Source organism: Passer montanus, unplaced genomic scaffold, assembly GCF_014805655.1.
Source record: "Passer montanus isolate IOZ18808 unplaced genomic scaffold, ASM1480565v1 scaffold4, whole genome shotgun sequence".
In the NCBI taxonomy this organism is placed as follows: Eukaryota; Metazoa; Chordata; class Aves; order Passeriformes; family Passeridae; genus Passer; species Passer montanus.
The window spans coordinates 5,019,099-5,042,200 of NW_024368818.1; the positions used below are offsets into that span (position 1 = coordinate 5,019,099).

General features: G+C 45.0%; 1 protein-coding gene across 1 annotated transcript; it reads right to left on the bottom strand.

The window, feature by feature from the left end:
- Positions 1-218: 218 nt before the first annotated feature.
- Positions 219-3,278, bottom strand: SAP18 (Sin3A associated protein 18). Its single transcript, XM_039718304.1, has 4 exons — positions 3,151-3,278; positions 2,825-2,934; positions 1,363-1,485; positions 219-700 (listed from the first exon to the last, which is right to left on the bottom strand). Exons 1-4 carry the CDS (start codon positions 3,262-3,264, stop codon positions 544-546), a joined length of 504 nt encoding a protein of 167 aa, XP_039574238.1. The 5' UTR covers positions 3,265-3,278; the 3' UTR covers positions 219-543.
- Positions 3,279-23,102: the final 19,824 nt, after the last annotated feature.

Consider the following 23,102-nt stretch of genomic DNA (forward strand, 5'->3'; position numbering starts at 1 on the left):
GACACAGGTCACCCCTTCTTCATCCCCTCTGTAAGGTACCAGGCAACACCCCACACCAGTCTTCCAGTTGCCCCATGGACACTGAGATCCCTGAACTACCCATTCCTCTGTTTCCAGATTCTAGAAGCTGACTGCTGAGCACCTTCCACCCCTCCCAGCACCATTAGTGACTTCTAACACAGAGCAGCCTTGAGCACCGACACACCACTAAACAGTCAAAGGATTAATAACATCAATTTTTATTCCAAACAAGACAGAACTTCAGAACATCTGTAGTCCTCCTGGTCATATTTCATGGAAGTCTTTAGAACACGGGACACACTAATTTACTACTCAAACTATAACAGTCAGGGATAGGATGATGGCACTGCTGAAGGGGTTTCTTCTAAACAAACTAAAAGTTAATGTTTAAGAGTTAACTTTCTTCTACAATGCTCAGCTTTGTCTTGAGGTGCTTAGCAACAAAAGCAAAGAAATAAGCCTGCTTTAGAACAGCAAGTAGGAGTAAACAGAATACATAATCATACAAAGAGAAGCAAGACTTTAGTAAGGTCTCATGCGGCTTGATGGGGGTGGTGCACGATTCGGAGGAGTAATTGCTATATCCAAGTAGTCTCCTATCTGGAATTTCTGAGACTGCAATGTCATGGAATCATCTGTGCCCTTCCTGCCCGACATGGTGCTGCCGATCTCCTTCACCCTGTGAGTAGCAGAGGAAAGGCAAGTTAGTTATCAGTGGCCAATCTTCCAGATGTGCAGAACAGGAACTGCACTGGCTCCTAACTCCCTTCCCATGCCATTCCCTGCACTGCACAAGGGTGGCTGTGCACTCTAAATGCTGGGGTTTTTCCTCTGCAATCCTGGGTGCACCAGGAAAAGCTACACCAAATGCTCTGACAGCACAGAGGAGCCTTCTGCCCTATCATGTTAAATACTAGTGGGAACCCCTTACCCCCTGGCACACAGGGAAAGCACAAGACCCCACAGATTCCAAAGCAGGGTACATCCACTGGATGCTGACAAAGATTAGCTCATGCCATTTTGGAACAGAAACACCTGCTACAAGATCACTGCTGTAACTCAGGTGCCTGACCTACCAGCATCAAAGCATTATCTCAAATTGGAGGGCCATGTTCCAGTTGCCAATACAAACCAAAGCCTTCCAGCACACAGGCTCATAATTTTGGGAACACATTAACAGGGGCAGTCACCAAGCACAATTCAGAGGTTGTAGCAGCCATCATACAGAACTTCAGAAGTTTGGTATGCAGGTTCTGAACTTTAAATCAGTGTTAAGGAAGGATAATTTACTGTTCTGGTGCCCAAAGTGTTCTATTAACTCTGAGAAGAAATGCAGTTTACCTATAGCCAGGCCTCTTGAGATCTGTAAAAACAATTGCAAAGTTGAAATGTGTGCCCTTCTTCCGTGCTTCTGGGTAAACTTCTTTCACCAAGCTGGTCAGCTCTTTGAGAGTTGCATCCATCCTAGATTAAACAAACCAAAGTGCTTCATACTCTCAAAGGAACAGTAAAAAAAGCTTCCCAAAACATTTAAGATGGAATCAGTATATTGCTACAACCTAACCATATGTTTCTTTGCCTTGGTACACCCTATGTCCAGTTACTGACTGTAACACCTGGGAGAATTCCCCACCTCCTGCACACTGGAGGCAACATGCTCTAGTGCAAATGTGTCTGACCCTCTGTGGTACTCAGGTGAATCTCTTCATCTCTGTGTACATTTCAACATCTGCATTTCCAGCTCTCTCTCAAGAGTTACCATTTAAACAGCAGGAGCCTTTTCTTTTTTTACTACATTCATACAAGCCACAGTGTAAGAGTTTCCTCACCTAAGCTGACATCTGTATTAAAATAAGGTTATTAACTCTTAGAGCAAATGTAAGAAAAGCAGAAAAATAAAATAGCTTTCGTTTCTGCCCTGGGAGGCAGAACTCCTTTACCCAGCCTTCAACAGAGCAGGGCAAAAGCTCATGTCTAGAATCTCAGGAACAAAAGTACTCAGTCATTGCAAGAGAAGTGTCTCCAATTATCCAGACTGTGCACTGGCTCCAGCTTCAGGCAACCAAGGAGCAGTGTGCTGACAGACAATGCCCATTCTGACTCCTGCAGATGGGAAACAACTCACACACCACCAACAGCCTGGACAGAGTCCATAAATCCCACTCAGAAGTAAATTAGAACTGCATGCTTTGGAAGCCACAAAAATGGCTATTCAACTACACAACGTATGAGTTACAACTCTGGCAAACACCATGAAGGGTTTAAAAAGCAGCATAATTCCTTTTCAAAGGCATTATTCAAAATATTACAAACAAAACCTAACATGTTTGCAATGGAGACTAAGGCAGTTCTCCAAAACAAATGTGACAGTGATAAAAGCACTTCTCTGTTAAAGCACTGCTACCTGACCATGCAAAAAGAAAACTCATTACTCCACTCTCAGAAGTGTTAAACCAACAAACCATTCACACATTTCAAGCCTCCTGGGACAGCTACTTCTACTGGATAAACGGGGCTCTTGGAACAACACATACGCATTAAAGGAGAACCTCTGCACTGAGTAAATGTGTTGGATAACCACCGCCACAGCCGAAGCCACCGATTACAGGCAGCAGTGCCGCACTAAGTCTCGGCGGCTGAGCGCCCACCGCTGCAAAGCCGTGCCTCCGGAGATGCCCCTCTCAGCTGCCAGGGCACGGCCAGAACCGCTCCGCACCAGCACCGGCGACAACTCCCCGGCGTGTCCCGCTCCGCCCGGAGCCCGCAGAGCCGCTCGGGCCCCGGGCCCCGCGGCGTCACTCACCAGGTGTAGATCTGCAGCTCGCTGGAGGGCACGTTGCCGCGGGAGAACTCGTCCATGCGGTGGTGCCGCCCATTGTTGGTGGTGAAGACGCGAAGCAGCAGCGGGCACGTCTGCGGGGCGAGAATGAGCACGGGATGGGGATGGGATGGGATGGAGCGAGGAGCCGCGGGGGCGGGCAGTAGGATGAGGGGCCGTTCGCCACGCCCTCCCCCCCTCCGCGGAGGCCTCACGTCGTCACTAGGCGCTCAGCACTCCCCCCACCCCCGGTGCCCGGCCCGGAGCGGCCAGCGAAGCGGCGCGGCACCGGCACCCCGCACTCCGGACACCTTCTCGCGGTCGATCGGCTTCTCCGGCTCCTTCTTGATCTCCTCCTGCGTCACCCGCGACTCCACCGCCATCTTGCCGCGCCGCTCCCGGATGTCGCGCCGCGCCCCGCCCATCTCGCGAGAGCAGGGCGGGGCTCCTCCCCCAGGCGTGAGGCGGCGCCCTGCCCTCAGGGAGCCGCGGCTCTCCCGCAGGGACGCCTAGCGCAGCCCGCCGCTGTCAGTGGCGGCAGGGCGAGATAAAAAATATACCTAGGGTCTAGTTTCCCTTAATATTACACTTAGGGAAAGGTCAAATGCATACGCTTCCCGTTTAAGTTTTTTTTTTTTTCCCCACAAGTGGAATCTTTTATTAGGTTAAAATGGGGTCTGTGGTTATGTCTTACAAATTAAGAGGGAATATATAATATCTATAAAATAATACAAAATACGTGTTTTTGTGATAGCTTTTTTTAAAATGTCGAGAGTTGCTCGTTTCTCAAAGCAGTGGGGGCAGAGGGGCTCAGTTGTTTTCACAGAATTTACGCCTGGATTATTTCCTGTAAATTTATTTCTCATTTTGAGAGTAAAACAGCGTTAAGTTTCCCTGTAAAATCAAGCAGAAGCGTGCCTGCAGGTGCAAAACATCAGGGACTCGAGGATTTGCTGCGGCTGGAGGGGAGCTCTGTGGGAGCTGCCCACCCCAAACCCGGCTCAGGGCAGGATCAGCAGGGGCTGCGAGGTCCTGAGAATGCCCAGGGATGGAGACGTCTGGGGGAAAAAAAATTTTAAAAAAATCTCGTCTTATGTCGGTTTGTGCCCTTTGCCTCTGGTTCTGTGGCGGGCATCGCTGAGAAGCCTGGCTGTCAGTCTTTGCTCCTGCCCGCCGGGTGTTCCCGCACAGTCTGTGAAGAGCCCCAGCTCCCCCAGCCCGTCCTCACGGCACACATCCTCCCTCCCCCGCCTCAGCACCCCGTGTTTGTGGCTGTATCACTGCGGCGTGGCAGCCCAGAACAGCCCGTTCTCAGAGCCCCCGAGCCAGGAGGCTCGGGGTGTGTTTGGGATGCTGCCCGAGTGCAAGTCTGGCACCAGAAGAAAGTATTCTAAGTTCTGCACCATGCAAAAAGCAGGTGCATGTTAAGGAAAGTGTTGAAGTATCTGTGCTCTAAGGCTGATGTGGTTTGATTTCACTCTTCCAAACACATGTTTCAACGGTATTATTTATTGAAAAAATATTTACGGGGGAAAAATGTTATTAAAATATATTCACATATTTTTTTGTATATCATAAAGAAGAAAGAGGGTTATGAGTCCATACTACAAAAATTAAAAAAAAAAAAGCTCTTGCATTTCACTCTAATATAATCAACAGTACTTGGTTTAAAATGTTGATTTATGGCTTACCAAATACAAGATAAGAGAGCCAGCAACCTTCTACAGTTCACCTTCGATTTTTATTAACTTTCTTTTGTAGTAGTCTGGATAGTGTTGTACAGTTTTTAATCTACATTAAGTTACAGCCTATCATCATTTTGTTACCATAGGCAATGAGTCAGCCTTGCCACCATTTGTGGAATTTGATTTCCCAGGCAACAATTCCGTCTATTACTTTGCTAAAATGAATTATCTCTGCCATGATAATACACAATTTGGGCTCAGTGTGTGAACTACCATTTCTGAAACAAAGGAATTTATGTCAAGTATTGTGAGGGAACAGCTGCAACAAATAAAGCACAATTCGGGTACGAATCTGAGTAGTTCCTTCTGCTAGAACTTTTGGAGTACATTATTTGTATGAAAAATAACACTAGTGGGCCTGAGTCTTAAGTAAATTAAAGCATTAATTTATTATGCATGAACACCATTTATTTTCAGTCTAAAATCTTAGATTCTTATGTCACGTGTTTGGAAGCAAAGGTTGAAAATTATTTGGAAATGAAAATGTAGTGATGTGGCCGCAGGGTGTGGGTTTTACTCGGGATGGGGCTGTGTGGTTAAACACGGCATGACACCGTAAATGGGTTTCCCATGGGTTTCCCACAGGTTTCAGCTGAGGTCTCACGTGTACTGGAGTTGGTCCAACTGCTTGCTTTTGCCAGAGGAGGGGGATTTCGCTCCTGCTGCTTGTCCTTTGTCACATGACGGGTTTTTCCCTCCCTTCTGCCAGGCCTGACTCTCACTAGATGCTTCCTAATACAAGTTAAGTTCCCCAATTTAAGATAAAACTATCTAGTGTGGGCTGGTTCTCTGACAGTTAATTTCACTCGATACTTTCTAAACTGATTCCATGATCCTAGACCTGGTGCAAGGCGAGTGGTGGGAAGTGCATGTCCAGGAGCACCTGGGGACAGAGGGAGACAGTGGGACTGGTGTAGAGCGTGTCCCTTCAGTGGTAGCAGGATGGTTGATTGCTTCACCCTCTCTTCACTTTTCCTTAGGTTTTGGGGGCCGAGAGGTCTCCTCTGCTTGTTCAGGGTCACTGTGTGCTATGCAAAAAATGTCTGTACGTGCAAACACACATATATATGTAGGGTACAATGTAAGGAAAATGAAAGATTCTCACCGAGCTGGTAAGGGAGGATAAGACTGCACATAGGAGGAAGTCTCCAGCCTTTGTTGTGAAAAGCCCCAAAATATGACTAGAGCTTTTCCAGCTGTGAATGCCTGTAGAGCAGGAGACGAGTGGTTTGGAAGCGTGAATTGCCCCTTTATGTATTGTTAACACATGTTCTTAAGTGGTTATTTAAATAGCAAACTGTGAGTTGTTTGTTGGGGCATCTGAGACAGGCATGAATGAGGTGGGGGACTTGGTGCCATTAGGACATGGGACTGGGCAAAGCTGCCACAGCTCTTTAGAGAGGAGCACTGTGGCTCAAGGAGCCCACTGGCCTACAAAACACTCTGACTTGTGACTGAAAGGGAAAAACAAAAGGAGCAGCTGGTATGGAGTAACTCAAAACTTTCTAGGCAGAATGAAAGGATTGTAGCAAATAACACATGTCCTTGGGAAGGTACAGGAAGTAATGGTGTAGCTGGGCCTGGGATACCAGCCATGGAGGCAAACCTCCCAGAAACTAGAAAAATTATAGCATGACCAGAATAAAGAACTCCACACATTTCAGATCCATGGGTGTATAAAATCTGAGTTCAAGGACACTGAGTTAGCCTCAGCAGCATACTGCTTCCAGGCTCCCAAGGCTCCCAGGACTTCTGGCTTATTGGCTGTGTTTCTGAGTTCTTTCTAACCAGGACTGCATACAGCCCCTTAATTTTCCTTGGTTGTATGTGTATCCCATAAGGCCTGTTTGACAGAGGACTTGGTCTTTATCTTGATTGTGGAAAGTTCAACTACCCTATTCTGGCAACAGCACAATCAACTTTCAAACATCTTTACAATCAATTGAGAGAGCAAAGTCTCAAATGTGATGGAGCTTCTACTGCAAACCAGCCTTAACTGGTGGAGGAAGAGCACAAGCACAACTTCTTTGCAAGTGCAATCACTGTATTTCCCACATTTTGAGTCATGGGTGTGTATTTATGTTCAGAATGCTCTGTGTGCAGTAGATTTCACTGCAGTGTTTTAATTTCTGGTGTTTTGTACCAAAGTTAGTGTGAATTTCAAGAAGCCTGTAGTGCTGCTAGGCAATTACACTGTTTTTATATAACCTTCAGTTTCTGTTCCCTGTTTTGAATTTAGATGGTTTGGACTTACAAAATGTGCTGTAACTCTTGGGCTTCCATGGCAGCAGGTGAATGCGTCGGTGCAGGACAGACTGGTGGGGCTGGGATGTAGAAAAGGACTCTGGCACTGGATGTGTAAAGCCTACAGAGACCCCCGAGGCAGCATCCTGATTCAGCAGCACCAAGACTCAGCTACCTGGGAGGAATCTGGATTTGTATATAAATTATATATATATTTTTCTGTTTGATTTTTTTTTTCTGCAAAGTCATCAGAAGGACCAAAAGTTAAGAAAAATGCTTTGAAGGTGATTTACTGTTCTACAATATTGCCAAATGGTTTAACTGCTAATGTGACAGCAGCAGCAGTCAGGCTGTGCAGGTTTGTGCTCGCTCCAGGCACACAGGCGGCGTACTCGAGGCAGAGCCACTGCCGTGCCTTGCAAACAAGCTGCCTCATACCTGCCAGTGTAAGGCCTTGATTAAAGCTGAAAGCGATTTGTGATGTTGCCAAATGTTATAATTCTCCCATTCCACATCAGGTGTTTCCTAAAAGAGTATTCTCAGGATGCTTTTTTTTCAGTTTCAGAAAAATATATTCAAGGAATAATGTGTTAGGCAGATAAGAATTATCACTCACGTTTCTGTTCTGTTCATTTTAGATACCAACAGCAGTTTGTCAGAAACCTGCAGGGTCCACATACTTTTGAGAAAGAAATAAATTTTCTCAGATATGCTTACTCCTGTTAGAAATTTTCCCATAAAGCAAATACACTAGATTGAACAAAAAACCCAAAAAACTCTGCGATTTATCTGCAGTCAGCTGAGACTAATATTGGACACCTGGGCATGTGAGGGATTTAGAAGGATGTCCACACTGCTCCTGAGCTCTGCCACAGGCCTGAACACAGGAGCTGGGAACAGTGGGGATCTATCTTGTTTTCCCTGGGGTGCTGCTCCCCACAGTGGGCAGTGATAAAGGATGCAGGATGTGACCCTGCCTGCATCCCTGAGCAGTGTGAGGAGGGAGCTGGAGAGCCACAGCACTTCAGGCTGAGCCAGTGCAACACTGCTCACAATCTAAATCAGCTAGAGAGTATAGCTTATGCAAGAGAGATCCAGCAAAAAATTGTAAAGACTGCTTGTAGTTGTCAGCAGACTAAAACAGACTTCAGTTTCAAGAAAGAAAAATTAACTCCTGATCTGTCACATAGAGATATTTTCTTCTCTATAGAAATGACCATTAAGGTGAGATGGTGAGGTGTGCTAAATATTCTATTGATTTTTCCTGGTGGAGTTGTAGACTTGGTTACAAAATATAAAATTAAAGAAGAAATGCTGCCAGAATCCAAACCTGGATTTCATTAAAATGTGTTGTCATTTCTCTATAAAATACATCTGCTACAGTATTCCAGAAATTTTAGACACACAATAGAGTAATAAACTGCTTTTATAACTTGGGTAATACTCTACCATAGATTCCTGATTTCCCCCCTACTGTTTGTCTGAAATTACCTCAGTACAAAAACGTTCATACACTGTGAGGGAGGAACAAATGGGTTGTCATTTCAATCGGTGAAAATTTTAAAAATTGTGGATGAGACATGTTTTATAGGGAGGACAACCAACACTGGAAGTTGCTCAGCCTGTAATTCACTGCAGATAGGTCAGCAGCGCGGCTCCCTGCCTGCGCTCCCCGGGAGCTGTGTTCCTGGTTTGCCTGCACTGGGTCAGCTCCACTACTGGAAGCAAGGGTGAGAAACCGAGCCTGTGTGAAGGTTACTTTCATTGCTGGTGCTTTCCCCAGTTGCAGATGCCACTGCTGCCCACTGAGTGAATGGATTTTCCTTGGGGACACAGAGGCTGCCTGACCCTCTGCCCCTGTGCTGGCTGCTCTGAGGTAACAGTGCTGTCTTCTGGGTGCCCTGCATGGCAAAGCCAGTGTGTTCCCTCGCAACAGCAGCAGCTGGAAGAGATGTTCTTAACATTGTCTTCCACATTTCCTGTGCAGACAAATCCCTTCCCTGCCTGCTTCCTGGATTAATGTGATCCTGTCCTTGGACATGACACCAAAGTCTGAGAAGGGGGTGAGTGTCTCCATCAAATAGACACATTCCTGTTCATGGTTTGGTGGGAACATTCCCATGAGTAAGTGTTAACAGATTAGGTTGATGGTTATTTCAGTATCTTTCCCCAAATATTTGCTATTTTCCCTTCCCATGGAAGAGTCATATTGAAGTACTTTTAAGCTTTTTTTTCTGAAGAAGAAAATTCCAACTGACTGTACCAACATGTATATATTTTATATGCAGCTCCCTGGCTATGCTTCTCTTCATCTTGCCATACACTCCTAGAAGTTTCCAGTCTGTGGCACATGCTGTTCCTATTGAAAATAGCAAATGGATAAAGATGTCCTGCATGCTGAGAACAGGTATTTCCACCCCAGTATGATGGATCCTAACAGAAAGAACCTCCTGTGTCTGTGGCATTTTGCACTGATTCTGTAATGATGAGGGAACTGTTAACAAGCAAATCCTCTCTGGGCAGCCCCAGTAGGCAGCATGTTTTTTCTGGCTTCCTTCTGGGGCTCACAGAGTCCCACGGAAGGTTTATGAGAGCAGTGTGTATTCTTCCTAAGAAAGGATGATGTTGTGCAAGCCATTACGTGTGTCCTGCCTCCAGAAGCATTGTCATAAAGAGTCATTTTCTCCAAAATAAGTAGTTCCACATGACCAGCCTTGTCAAGCACAAAGCAAAGCCTCAGCACCCTGAGACAGCTCAGCTGCCCTGCAGAAATATCTTTTGTGGCACAACAAGAAGGTCAGAAAACAATTCTCTTTCTCTTTTTGGTTTATTTTGTTTTTTCTGAATGGCCACTTATGACGAAAATGTTCTGGCTGCAGTAAATTATCCGCAATGTTTTGAATAATTCAATATAAAACCAAACTCTTTACTGAATGCTATGCAATATCAATTAACTCTAACAATATTTTTAAAAGAAAGGAACTGTCCATCACTGGGAGTTTACAATATGTGATGACTGAGTCCAGAATGAATTCTGATAGCTTGGTTACCATAAGCTCCTCAGAGACACAGCACTTAGTGAAAACACTGAAATAATCCTAATGGTAGTGGCAGAATAGCTCCAGTAAAACAGAATGTGCTGTAGGCACAATGCAAGGCAGAACTGCTTCAGCTCCCACACACAGTAACTTCAAAAGTTCCTAGAAAATTTGTGCACATCTATTCCTTGGACCAAGAAAGAATAACCTCTCATAACAATGGTTATCAGCTGTATTATATGCCATTTTTGCACGTGGCAGGAGATACTGGGGAAATTGCAAATGTAGGAAGCTTTGCTGCACAGCAGTGAAGCTGGGGTTGTGGATGAGTGATTGATTATAAGGGCATGGGAAGAAATGCACACAGTCCCCAGGATGCTGGCAGAAGAAATCACTGCTTTTACATTTCTTGCTGTTCTTTCCCTATCAGCTCTCTTGGCAGAGCTGGTCATGATAAGCTCTCCATAGAGCTGTTGCAATGAAACAGCTTAGCAAAGGCTATGAGATTTTTGTAAACAGCTTACAGAAATCCTGCAGCTCTTGCCTGGATTGGGTGAGAAAGGGTTCACACAAGCAGCTGTGCTGACACATCAGTGGGCCAGAGAAGGTGGTGATAAAAGGCATCCTTCTTGCCATGGTTCAGTTGGAGTCAGAAGATGACATCTGTCCATAACCTGGTGCTTTCAGATGATGGGCTGTACAGTGTGACAAGTTATGTGACAGCGTGACAGACTGTGGTATTTCAGATTGCTGTGAGCAGCACTCTTTGTTTGTGTTCACAAGATGTGTGAGAAAGCACAGCACTCAAAAAATAAAATAAGTTCCTCACAGACTTGCTAAAGGGAAAATTCTTGCAAATTAAGAAAGGGGGAGGAAATAAACTATTTCAAAAGAAGTGGATAGGCAAAAAATCTTGGGTTAACACTTCTTTACAGTTAGCTTTATGTTTTGTTATGCCTGTTACAAATCTAAGAGTAATTCAGAATAATTTCTATAAAACTTCAGGGCATAGAAGAGCAGGAGAAATGGCACATCTACACCCCTTAGATTATACTTCTTCAATATGAAGCAAGATTTTATTTTATTTGGGCTTAAGGAATGTAAAGGCATAATAATTATCAGCTGATACACCGATTTAATGCAGGTTTCAGAGTTCTTAAAGATAAAGAGTGATAATAACTCAGAGTTACCTTTAAAAAGAGATCTTGGAATTTTCAAATTCAAAAAACACAAATACTGGAAAAAGAAAGCCCCATTATATTAAAGGAATTGAAACTCTCAAATACGAAAAGTACACTAATTCTGTTCCCAGAGACATGGATAGATTCCCCTGCCTGTTAGAGGTGAGCACTTGCTAAGCATACAGGTTTGAAAATTTCCAAGTGAAATATTAAGAACACAGGGCATAGTTATTGCTAAATTATTGCATACAGATTCTGCTGTATGGGCTAGACATTAAAATGAAGTTAATTTTAACAGCAGTGTGGCTGCTTCTCTCAGACTTGGGTCTGGCTTCACCCAAAAAAATATGGAGCTGCTGCTCAGACACGCTTCGAACAGTCACATGAATGAGATTCAGAAAGGATTTTAGCCATGGCCAAAGATGAAGTAATACACTGTCAAAGTTATTAATTGATTTCTGATTAGAAACCATGAAGACCAGTCAGAATGAGAGATCCATGAGCATCTGTCCATCTCGGGCTGCAAATGAAGTGGGAAGATTTCTGTATTTGTGCTAACATAGCTGTAGTTGTTCTTTGAGCTCTTGCCAGTTGATGCAAATGATTTGGCCAGTGGAGGCATTACATGTTTTTATGTTTAGATGGTAGATGACATATTTGGTCAGTCATGAAGTTGTTCCTACTGCATTTGCATTCAGGGATGTCTGGATTTTGGTGAATGCTTTTTTATCCCACATTCTTTGAGTTTCTTGTCTTAAGCTGGTAATTTTTGGTGGTGTTAGTGGTGGAAGGTAACCAAGAATGGGCTATGCACCTGCTCCTGGGAGCTCCAAAGTTCACCCTCCTCCTGCTATCTTGTGTGCTGTGAGCTATACAGCTCCATTAGCTCTGTGCACATTCTGACAGCTGAACTGCAGGGAGCTGAACTGCAGGCTGCCTGAATGCATCTTGGCTTCTTGCTGGGACAGCAATCCCACTCTTCCAGCCACCAGCATTGTGAGTGGCTTCATCACTGGCTAGCTGGCAGAGATAATAGATGGGGAAAGGTAGCTGAAAGCAGCTGGTCCTTGGCAAGATTGAAAAATATCAGGTGCAACTGTTATTGTCCCTACCTGTGTGTCACTGTTGGAGCAAGGCTGCAGGGCATTGCTGAAACGTGGGAATTATACTTTGTGCACACCATTTCCTGGCCCAGCCAGGAGCAAAGCCAAAACTATGACAAATAGCAGTGGAGTCTTTTGCTAATGTTATAGCTTTTAAAAGACTTCCAGAAAAGATGAATCCTGCTTTCCTGACTGTACCAATGCATACGTAATCCCAAACCACCTTTTCTTTTGCTGCCAAATTGTAAACAAAGCCCTCTGTCTTCTGGGGGAGGAGTGTGCAGGCACCAGGCTCAATATTTTACAAACATGTGAAAACCTTCACTCGCTGTAGTGCTGCAGCAGAAGAGGAATGAGACAGGCATGGCACAGGCAGGGTGTCCTTGCACAGGGAATGTGGCCATGGCAGGTCTCTGGGGAGTTTGAGCCAAGGTGTCTGTCCAGCCACACCAGCACCGCCATTGGGAACAAACTGGGATGTTAAACTCCTCTCACTGCATAGCTGATCCAGCTCCTGCACTGTCCTCATGCAAGGAAATAACACATTTCTCCCCTGAAATTATTTCTTATTTCCCTGAAGGGTTCTTAAAATATCCATGACACAAAGTGTAAAGGAAAAACTGCTGGAATTTGATCCTGCTGAGGGTAAGATAACAATGTGAAGGATATGAGGCAAGGTACCATTTTGTTGTGCTTTACTAGTGCTTGTAATTTATATCTCATCACTTTCAAGGCCTCTGCTGGCAATATTTCCTTCTAAGAATAGAGCTTAAAGGTATTTTAAGAATTCTAGTTGTGCAATTAATAGGGTAACACTTTGTTCTAAGTAAAAAGATCTGCTGTTTAGAGCAGTAACAGTATTTTGCATGTAAAAAGGGGGAATGGGGAATATTTTATTGCCAGCACTTTTCCTTACAGGGGGATGAATCATTTACATTCTTGGCAACCAAGCTTAAATTCACAAGAATGCTCAGTTTGATCAACTTCCTTCAAAACACTAAGCTCAAAGTACAGAGGAAAAAAGAGAGAAAGAAACTTGGATGGGCTTGGATGTGGAAGACATTACAAGATGGACATCCAAGCAGGAAGACAATAAATCTAGTGTACAAATTGTTTTGCCCAAAGCAAGTCGCTGACTTGCTGTTACAAGAGGGTCCAGTCTAAATTAAGAGAGTACTGGAAGGGGAAAATAAAACAAGGAGGAAAAGAGCCAGAGTAGAGAAAGAACACCCCTGCCAATCTGGCAGACGTGGTGGATGTTGTGTCAAACATGAGTTTATTTGCTAACAAAACAATGTGAATTTTCATGAAATTTCATGAAAAATCCCTTCAGAATGGAAGATTGTGCTGAGAAACAAACTATGAGAACACAGCTAGTTTAGGTGTGAGAAAAGTGCCTATGTTCAGGCTGTTGTTTCACACAGCAGAGGCTGAGGGTCATGGAGGGACTTCTTAGGCAGGAGCATAGGGTGAACCAGCCATGCCCTCGTTGCTCCTCTCCACCTGTGCAGTGGAGCCCACTGAGGAAGGGGTGGCACTGAAAATGGTCTGGTTTAGTTTATTCTAATGGATCCTTTTGCAGCTGGATTGGTTGCCTGGGCTGGTTTGCCAAGCAGCCACCTGTGGCACTGCACAATACACCCAAGTGTCAGTGGAGGAGATGACAAGAGTAAGGGAACACGGCAGAGGGGGAATGAAGAAGCTGGACAGGCACTGCTACTATGCCACCTCATTCTTGATCTTCTATACAGTGCTGGTCTAAGGGACTTTTGGCCCTGCTGCACTCTTCTGCTCAGAGACAGTCAAATGGCAGCTTCAATGAGACCAGCACAATTACTTGTTGGCTGAAGTAAAACTAACCCAAGCAAAACCCAAAACATTATTTAGTGTGGAATTTCCCTTTTTCTAGATCGTCCTGTGGTCATGCAAACAGCTGTGTCAGTATAAAAGCATGACAGTGAGGAGTGGTGGAAGACAAGAAGGGAAGCACTGCTGCCCAGTACCGTTTGATTTCCCCCTGTTCTTCACCCCAGTGCTCTGCCACCCCTCACTGCAGTGCACGCGGGGGCTGCAGCACCTCCAGATGATTAGGGTAAGTGTGACTGTGTCATATCCTGCAGCCCACACAGAGCTGCTGTGCTTCTGTTCAGGGTGTCCTCCCAAAATATATCTGGTACTTACTGAACCTAATATGGGGGGAAGTAAATAACTGGGGAAGAATGAGAAGGTAGAGGCCTAGGAGGGCTGGGCCAGGCCGCAAAGGATAACTGCAACTCAAAGCAGGACCCAAGATACTGCAGAAGTGTTGGTGTCTGTTAACCTCAGAATCACACAATTGTTGTTGTGTGTCTTCAGGATCCCAGTTTCAGTGTGTTTCTCAGTATATTTCAGTATGTTTCTGTCATGCTCTGCAGTGCCGATGCACTGAATCCAGTACTGCTCTCAGATTCTGTAATCACATGTTTTGCTTATATGTAGCAAATCCCACACTTTTGGGACACCGAGTGTGCTGTGTATTCACCAAGCAACCACATCCCATTCACAGAATAAGATCAGTGCTTCCTGGTCTGGTTTCCTGTACAGATTGTACAATAGGTCAGCACAGGTCCTGGGGATATGTTCAGGTTTCCCACATGTGTAGCCTTCCTATCCAAGCTGCAGTACAGACAATCCTCAAACATCTGTGCAGGCAAATTTTCTGGGCATAAAAATGAAATACCTAGCAAATCTGGACAGAGAGTAGTCCCCAATCAGAGCCTCCAACACATCATGAAACACTGGACCAAGCTTCCAAAAAGAAATGTGAGGAATCTTCTCACTAGAGTTTTTAAGACTAGACAAGTATCTGCCATAGTGAAGTCAGCCTAAACTAGATCCCTCACTGCCTTATTTCCTGTAAGAAACTACTAGTTTGACTCTCTGCAGCATGAAGAATGGCAAGCACAATCTATTCTCTTCTCTGCAGCTTGCTCTCTCCTTCTCCAGCCTCTTGCTGGAATCAGTGTGAAACCCAGTGCAGAAACCTGGGCCTGGACACTGAGAAAAGGGAGATTTGTATGCAGTGAGTCTGTGTATTCATGCATGAGAGAAACTGTGGCAGCAATGGTGTTCCCTCATAGTAATGCAGAGCAAGACGGAAATGCGATAGAGTTGGTTTTTTTTTTTCAGGATTAAAATAAGCAGAACAAGAGCCAGTTGTTGTTTTGGGGAAGAGGAAAGCAGTTGATGTCAAAATGTTTCACCGACTTGGCAAAAATGCCAAGTTGGCCCTGCCTGCAGAATACAAGGACTTCAAAGGGCTTATCTTGAATAAGAATTGAGGGAGCCAGATCACTGTTTCCTACATGTATTCAGCTACGGTTAAATGATATGCAAGGCTACATCCCAAGGGAGTGTTTTCCTGCTGATGCCATCCAAGTTGCTAACACCTCTACCTGCAGGTTTGTGGGATCAGTCTTGCTATAGCTGTGCACACCCAGAGGGAGCTCAGTTCTGACCCAGCACCAGGAAGAGTGGGTCACACTCTCACAGCTGGTCACACCAGGAGTGCTGCTCCACAGTGGGAACACTGAAACAGATGGCGAGGCCCGTGCTCCAGCGGTGAGCCGGTATTCAGGAGGGGCGTGTGGTTCTTAAACAGGATGCAGGCTGAATAACCCTCCATTCCTGAAGAGGGTGGTCCCCAAAGGTCAGGGCTGCCTTCAATGGTGTGGCAGCATGAGAGGAAACTGCCTCAGAGGGTGCTTTCATAATGCTCAGACTATGAATAAATTCAGCCTGTTGTACTCTGGGTTCCCAAGTGTTACTCATAAAATATGTGAATAAGGAGAATAAGGTTAGAAAAAGAACAATTCTCCAGCCAAACTTTCTTTACAGGATGAACAGGGGTCCTCCTCCCCCACCCTTTGTCTGATTTCAGACAAAGGGCTTTGCATCCTGTGCAGGAGTTCTCTTTGCTGCCTGGAAGGAACATATGGATTGTAGGTGATACAAACCTGGAAGAGCTTAGCTCACTGAGTAACAGAATACCTGGGGTTGGAAGGGACTCCTTGATGTGATCTAGTGCAAACCTCTACTGAAGCAGCATCACCTAGAGCAGGTTTCTCAGGACCATGTCAGATTTTGCAAATCCCCACTAATGGAGGCTTTGCAGCCTCTCTGGGCAGCTGAACAGACAGTTAGTGACCAAAGACCTGATGTCAGCACAGATAACTTTGACACTTTTCCTCTTTGGTAAATTATTAAAGTACAACCTGAAGAAATGTACTTGATATTCACTCATTTACTCTGGTTCTGCTGAGACTGGGTATAAAATTATGCGGACCAAGGCTGATCCATACTTAACCGAGTTGCATATTTCTGGGAAAAAGACAGTCAAAGAGACAGCTGGGTGCTACGTGGGATTAACACACTGTGTTCCCATGGGAACTCTCCCAGTTCAAGACAGGAGCAGTCATTCCTCCAGTCAGTGCTGTGCTAATATAGTGGAAGGAGGACCAAGGGTCTCTGAACCTGTTACACCAATAAATCCAGAAAAACAATGAAGATTTTTCATCCTTTTAAAAGATGAAGAGCTTTCTAAGGATGTTTGTCCCTTAAATTCCAGAACATGAGGGAACAGATAGGGTCATGCTTTCTGTTCCCATGCTTTGGAGCCAACACTTTACCCTGACCATCACTGTTACCAAGGCAGCATCACAGTTCTGGCAGGAGATCTTATCTGAATTTTTAACAGAGGCACATTTAGGCTATTCAAGACAGTTTTATATTGCTCAAGCTAAAGTCAGTAAAATGTTTCATTCAATTAGCGAGCAAACACAGTCTGTCAATTTCCTCTGTGCAATGCACAGAAATCTCTCTGCTTCCTCCCCAAGTACAGTACAGCATGTCTGAACCACTGGCTACTATAATTAGGATGGGGAAAACATTTACGTGGCACTATAAAGGTGAATGGCTTTGCAAGTACAAAAACATTAAAGCTGTTCCCAAAGAATTCAGAGTCAAACTCTGAATGTGATCAAGAAAAAAAACACAAGGCAAAGGAAAAATGGATCCTGCAGAGATGAAGAATCACCAGGGCAGCAGGTCTAAATGGAGAAGGGAACTCCTGAGCTGAATGACTGGATGTCACTCAGAAACACTGAGTGGTTTCTTTCCTAATCTGCCATGGACCTCATAGGTGACCTTCTCCTGAAGGGTTCAAGGGTTCTGTGTATGAGTTCTCCTGTAAAACTGGCATTACTTCAACTCACTCAGTTTCCAAATTAAAGGCAGGCTATGAAGATAATATAGGGAAGATAATATCAGAAGGCATTCAGGAAGCAAGAGAGGGAACAGGGGCAAAGGAAAACCTTTGGAGAGTGAGAAGGCAGGGAGCCAATGGCAAGAATAACAAATGAGATGGGATCCTTCAAGTGTAGGGGAGGAGAAGGTAGATTAACAAATTTTTGGTTAGGCTCAAGGGAGTACAAAAACCTGAAAGAGAAGCTGTCGGTGAATAACAGTAGCTAAAACAGGTAATGGCCAGAGCATAAAGAACTGTAGTCATGGTGATAGAAAAGCAAGGACCACTTCAAGAAGTACTAAGGAACTAAATGCTTCAGATTAGGCCTTTCATGAGACACCAGTAATGTGAAAAGGAAAGAAGATTAAAAAAACCCTTCCCAAACCCAGAAAAAAATAGAGGAATTACAGAAATCAGATTTGAGAGAACTGATACTTCTATATCAAACAAAAACAAGAACAAGAATTAATATGTAATAGTAGCAAGAACTTCAGGAGAAGAAATTTTAAAAGCCACAGGGATCTACAACTGGGTAGTCATGAACAGAATAGAAGATCATTTACCCTCTATAAAGGTGCAGGCAGAAATGAACAGGTGCAATCTGGGGAAGGACAAGGAACAATCAGCAGTGCCATGTTTCAGGGGCCACCAGACAAAAATCTCCATGTACACATTTTGTGTCACCCTGGGCACATGCCTCCCCTCATTTCTCAAGATGAGGATTCAGCCTGATGTTTCAAATGGTCATGAGGAGCAGAAGTAACTGAAATTCCAACAAGAAAACACTTGTTGCATACAAACACAGTCTTTGCTTGCATTTCACAACATTGCACAAGGCTTAAAAAGTAATCTCCAAATTTGCACACCCATATCACTGTGTACACAGAGAATGGCTAAACAGACCCGGTGTGCCTTGAAATTCATGTCATAGCCAGAGCCTGCCCTCTTGCTCCATATGCACCAAGGGCTTGGCATTGCAGAGAGCATTTGAGTATCTGGACTTTTATGCCAATCTTTGAGAAGTGGAAAATAGACAGAAGAGCAATTAGACTGCTATTGTTAGGCTAAAGGGAGCATGGTGAAAAACTGTGCATTAATTGCAGTACTTGAAGCAAAAAATGGCCAGAGCACAGAGAAGACTTTTAAAAAGGGAAGAAAGGAAGATCCAGGGAACTACAGGCATGTCAGTCTTATCTCTGTGCACAACAAGATCACACAGCAGATCCTCCTGGGAACCATGCTAAGACACATGGAAAATGAGGTGACTGGTGGCAGCTAACATGGTTTCACTAAGGGCAAATCATACCTGACAACAGGATTACAACAGTAGTGGATAAAGGAAGAGCAACAGACATAATCCACGTGGGCTTGTGCAAGACATTTGACATTGTCCCATATGACATCCTCATTTCTAAAATGGAGACATGGATTTGATGGGTGGACCACTTAATAGATTGGAAATTGGCTGGATGGTCACTGTCAAAGAGTTGTGGTCAACAGCTTAATGTCCAAGGGGGGACAAGTGGCATTCCTCAGGGACTGGTGACTGGTGCTGTTTTACAGCTTTGTCAGTGATGTGGCATGGAGTGCGCCCTCAGCAAGTTTGCCAGTGACATCAAGTTGTGTAGGGAACTGTAGGGAAAGGATGTTATCCAGAGAAACCTTGACAGGCTTGAGACAGGCTTGGCAGGCCCTTGACAGGGCCCATGTGAACTGCATGAAGTTCAAAAAGTCCAAGTGTACCTGCCCTTGCCCTGCACCTGCATCAGGGCAATCCCAAGCACAAATGCAGGCTGGATGGAGGATGGATTAAGAGCAGCACTGAGCAGAAAGACTTAGGGGTGCTGGTTGACAAGGAGCCCTCCTGGATGTGTTTTGGCAGCGTGCTCTCAGATCCCAGAAAGCCAACTGCATGCTGGGCTGCATCCAAAGCAGTGTGGGAAGCAGGGGGAGGGACGAGATTCTGCCCCTGTGTTCTGCTGTTGTGAGATCCCACCTGCAGTGCTGCATCCAGCTCTGGGATCCCCACTGTAGGAATGGAGTGGGTCCATTCGAGGATCATGAAGAAGATGATCATAGTGCTGTGGCACCTCTCCTATGAAGACAGCTTGTGAAAGTTGGGATTGTTCAGCCTGGAGAAGAGAAGGCTCTGGAGAGACCTTAGAGCAGCTTCCAGTACCTGAAGGGGGCTGCATGAGAGCTGGAGAGACTTTTTATGAAGGCATGTAGTGACAGGACAATGGGGAGTAGTTTTAAACTGACAGAGGCCAAGTTTAGATTAGATATAAGGAAGAAATTCTTCCTGAAAGGGTGGTGAGGCACTGCCACTCTCTGAGAAGTTGCACAGAGAAGCCATGGATGCTCCATCCCTAGAATTGTTAAAAGCCAGGTTGGATGAGGCTTGGAGCAATGTGGTCTAGTGGAAGGTGTCCCTGTCTCAATGACAGGGGGTTGGAACTAGATCTTTAAGGTCCCTTGCAACCCAAACCTGTGAGTTCTATGATTTGTAATAATGGGGTTAGAAAAGCAAGGAGCACTTGATTTGTTTTGCATGCTGTCATGAGATGCTGCTTTAAGACAATTGGTTGTGATTTCTGTGTTTCTATTCACTTTGATTTACAGTATAGCAATATTCCTACTCATGAGTTTATCACATTCCAAGACTTAAAGAAACTTTACTCATTTAAGTTACAGATTCATTATAACCAAATCTGTATTTTAATTATTTGCAAATCACATATTATCCAACCTACAGGTTACTGACTGGTGATGAATAAAAGCTACCTCCTAACATTCAGAGCCTTTGTTCTTTAATCCTGGAGTCTTTATGAGCTCTAGCAGAGTATGTAAACGTAAAGGAGAGCAGAGACTGAAAGAAAGTAGCTAGAAAGTTGAAAGCATGTTTAGGATTGCTGCGATGCTTTTTAGACATGGAACTTTGTATTTCTGAAGTGAGCTAAAAGCAGTGGCTGGTGTGGGAAGTTAATTCAGAATAGATGTGGGTTGAAAGACTGTGCGGAAGACTGGGAGACACGCGGTGATAATGATAGTCATCAAACAGGAACACGTGGTGAAGCATTTTTGGAGGGGAAACTCTTTCAGTTTCTATGCTGTTTTCATGTATATTATTCTGTGATGATATTCTAGTAAAGCATTATGGAGATCTGAGGATTTTTCAGTCTCCTACTGTGGTGGATTGACCCTGACTGGATGCCTGGTGCCCACCAAAGCTGCTTTTGTTGCTGCCATTCTTGGCTGGACAGGGGAAATAAAAGAAAACAAAAAGCACATGGGTTGAGTTAGTGACAGGGAGACAAAGGACTCACCAATTACAGTCTTGGGCAAAACAGACTCAACTTGGGGAAAATTAATTTATTATCAATCAAATCAGAGTAGTAGAATAAGAAATAAAACCTAATTCTTAAAATACCTTTCTCCCATCCCTCCTTCCTGAATTCACTCCTGAATTCTCTACCTCCTCCCCCACAGTGGTTCAGGGGGACAGGGAATGGGGGCTGCAGTCAGTTCATCACATGTGTCTCTGCTGCTTCTTCCTCCTCAGGAGGAGGCTTGTCACACTGTTTGCCTGCTCCAATGTGGGGTCCCTCCCACAGGAGACAATTCTCCATGAGCTTCTTCAACGTCAGTCCTTCCCACAGGCTGCAGTTCTTAGCACTGAGTTCTCCAACATGGGTCCCCCATGGTGTCACAAGTCCTGTCAGCAAGGACTCCTCTCTCCACAGATTCACCAGTCCTGCCAGGAGCCTGCTCCAGCATGGGCTTCCCATGGGGTCACAGCCTCCTTCATGCATTCCCCCTGTTCTGCTCTGGGCTCTTCCATGACTGCAGGTGGATTTCTGCTCCTCTTGGAATCTCCAGGGGCACAGCTGGCACCCCAGGGGCTGCACCAGGGGCTGCAGGGGAATGTCAGCTCCAGTTCCTGGAGCCTTCTGACCCTCCTGTCACAGAACTGCGTGCCTGCAGTGGTGCTGCTCTCATGTTTTCTCACTCTTTCTGGCTGCTGCTGTGCAGCTTTTTTCCACCCCGTTTTAAGTCTGTAATCCCAGAGGCATTACCAATAACCATGATGGGCTCAGCCTTAGCCAGCAGTGGGTGGGCCCATCTTGGAGTCGGCTGGCATTGGCTGTGTCGGACATGGGGGAAGCTTCTGGAAGCCTCTCAGAGAAGCCACCCCTGTAGTCCCCCAGTACCAAAGCCTTGCCATGCAAATCCAGTAGACCTACACAGGGGTCCACTCAGAATTTTCCCCAACAACTTTTTAGGGACTGCAGTCCTGAACCCACTTTCAATGAAACTTTCTCTTTTATATGGATGTATGGCACATATGAATGACAAGTCCCAGTGTACAATTTTATGTTTCTGTTGCTGAGGCCATGTGATACTTAATCCCCATCTTTCCATCCTGCTTGTGGTTATGCCAATGGATCTGGCCAAGTTATTTTATTCACGCAAGTCACCTCACAAACAATAGCAAATACTTCTCTCCGTTTTCCGGTATCCTTCTTTGCTGATAAAACTGTGTAAACAAGTGCAAAGCACACAGGATTTTGACTCCCAGAGTACACAGAGGTGTGACTGTAGTTTTTCCTCCATTCAGTATCATTATTTCTCCCCCAAGAAAATATGCGAGGTCTGTTGACTGGAGCTTCTTATGCTGCTTTGAGATGCCCTGCCAAGTTGTATGTTATCCCACTTCCTTCCTGCAGGCAATCCAAACAGTGGAGGCTTCCACAGGAGCCCTGCCCCTCACAACTGCACCACACAACTGCTCAGCTCTCAGGCCCTCTCTTACAGCACAAGAAACGTGGTGGCTCAGTGCTGGGCTCAGCAGGAGCTCTGAGAGCCTGCCACTGCTGAGGGCAGACCCTGAACAGGAGAGCTCTGCAACCCCGCTGTGCTGAGCCCAGGAGATGCCGTGAGCCAGCGGCAACCCCTGGGCAGCTCCACGCTGTCATGCAGATGTGGCAGGTGTGCCGAGGTAAGGCCAGCTCCATTGGCACAGTCACTGTGAAAAGCCAGTTTACTTAGGAAAATGAGATGAAGCAACAGGCTTACAGCACCACTGGAAAATTACTGTGTCGAAGAGAGGCTAAGCAGTGAGGATCCGAATTTCTGCAGAGTAACTAGGGCAAGACCTAAGTCTTACAGGTTTGCCTTAGAGCTTTGTATCTGGGCAATAGCCTGGAACTTAGAAATTGGACATTCCCTCTGACTTTTTGTGTTTTGCATCCTTTTGTAATTTTGTTTCTTTTTTAGTGAGGCTATGATCTAGTTGTTGATAGTTGTTTGGTAGATGAGGATTCTGGTCCTGGCTTTGCCACTGAATTGCTGTTTTCCTTGTGAATGTTCATGGAGCCTGGCTTTGCTTCTCTCTTGTACTCCTCTGTCCATCTTATCTGCAGAGATGTAATCTCTGCTCTGAAGAGGTGTCCCTTATTATGTGTTTTGGGTTTTTTGGTAGCAATTGCAGCCTTCTGGTGCACCATCACATATAGCAAGATTAACTGATATTTTCCCTATGGCTCTCTGGAATGTTCTCGTTAAATAGCTGTTCCACACATGTTATTGCCTTGCATCAGCACGGTCTTATTTCTGGTTTTTTAATTAAATTTATAGTTACTTCTGTCACCTACTTCTCTCCTTCTTT

Coding starts and splice junctions, on each gene's coding strand:
- SAP18 (XM_039718304.1), bottom strand. CDS start 3,264: ATGGGCGGGGCGCGGCGCGACATCCGGGAGCGGCGCGGCAAGATGGCG. Junction 2,935..3,150: donor AGCCGATCGACCGCGAGAAG/GTGTCCGGAGTG, acceptor CTCGCCCCGCAG/ACGTGCCCGCTGCTGCTTCG. Junction 1,486..2,824: donor GAGCTGCAGATCTACACCTG/GTGAGTGACGCC, acceptor TGTTTAATCTAG/GATGGATGCAACTCTCAAAG.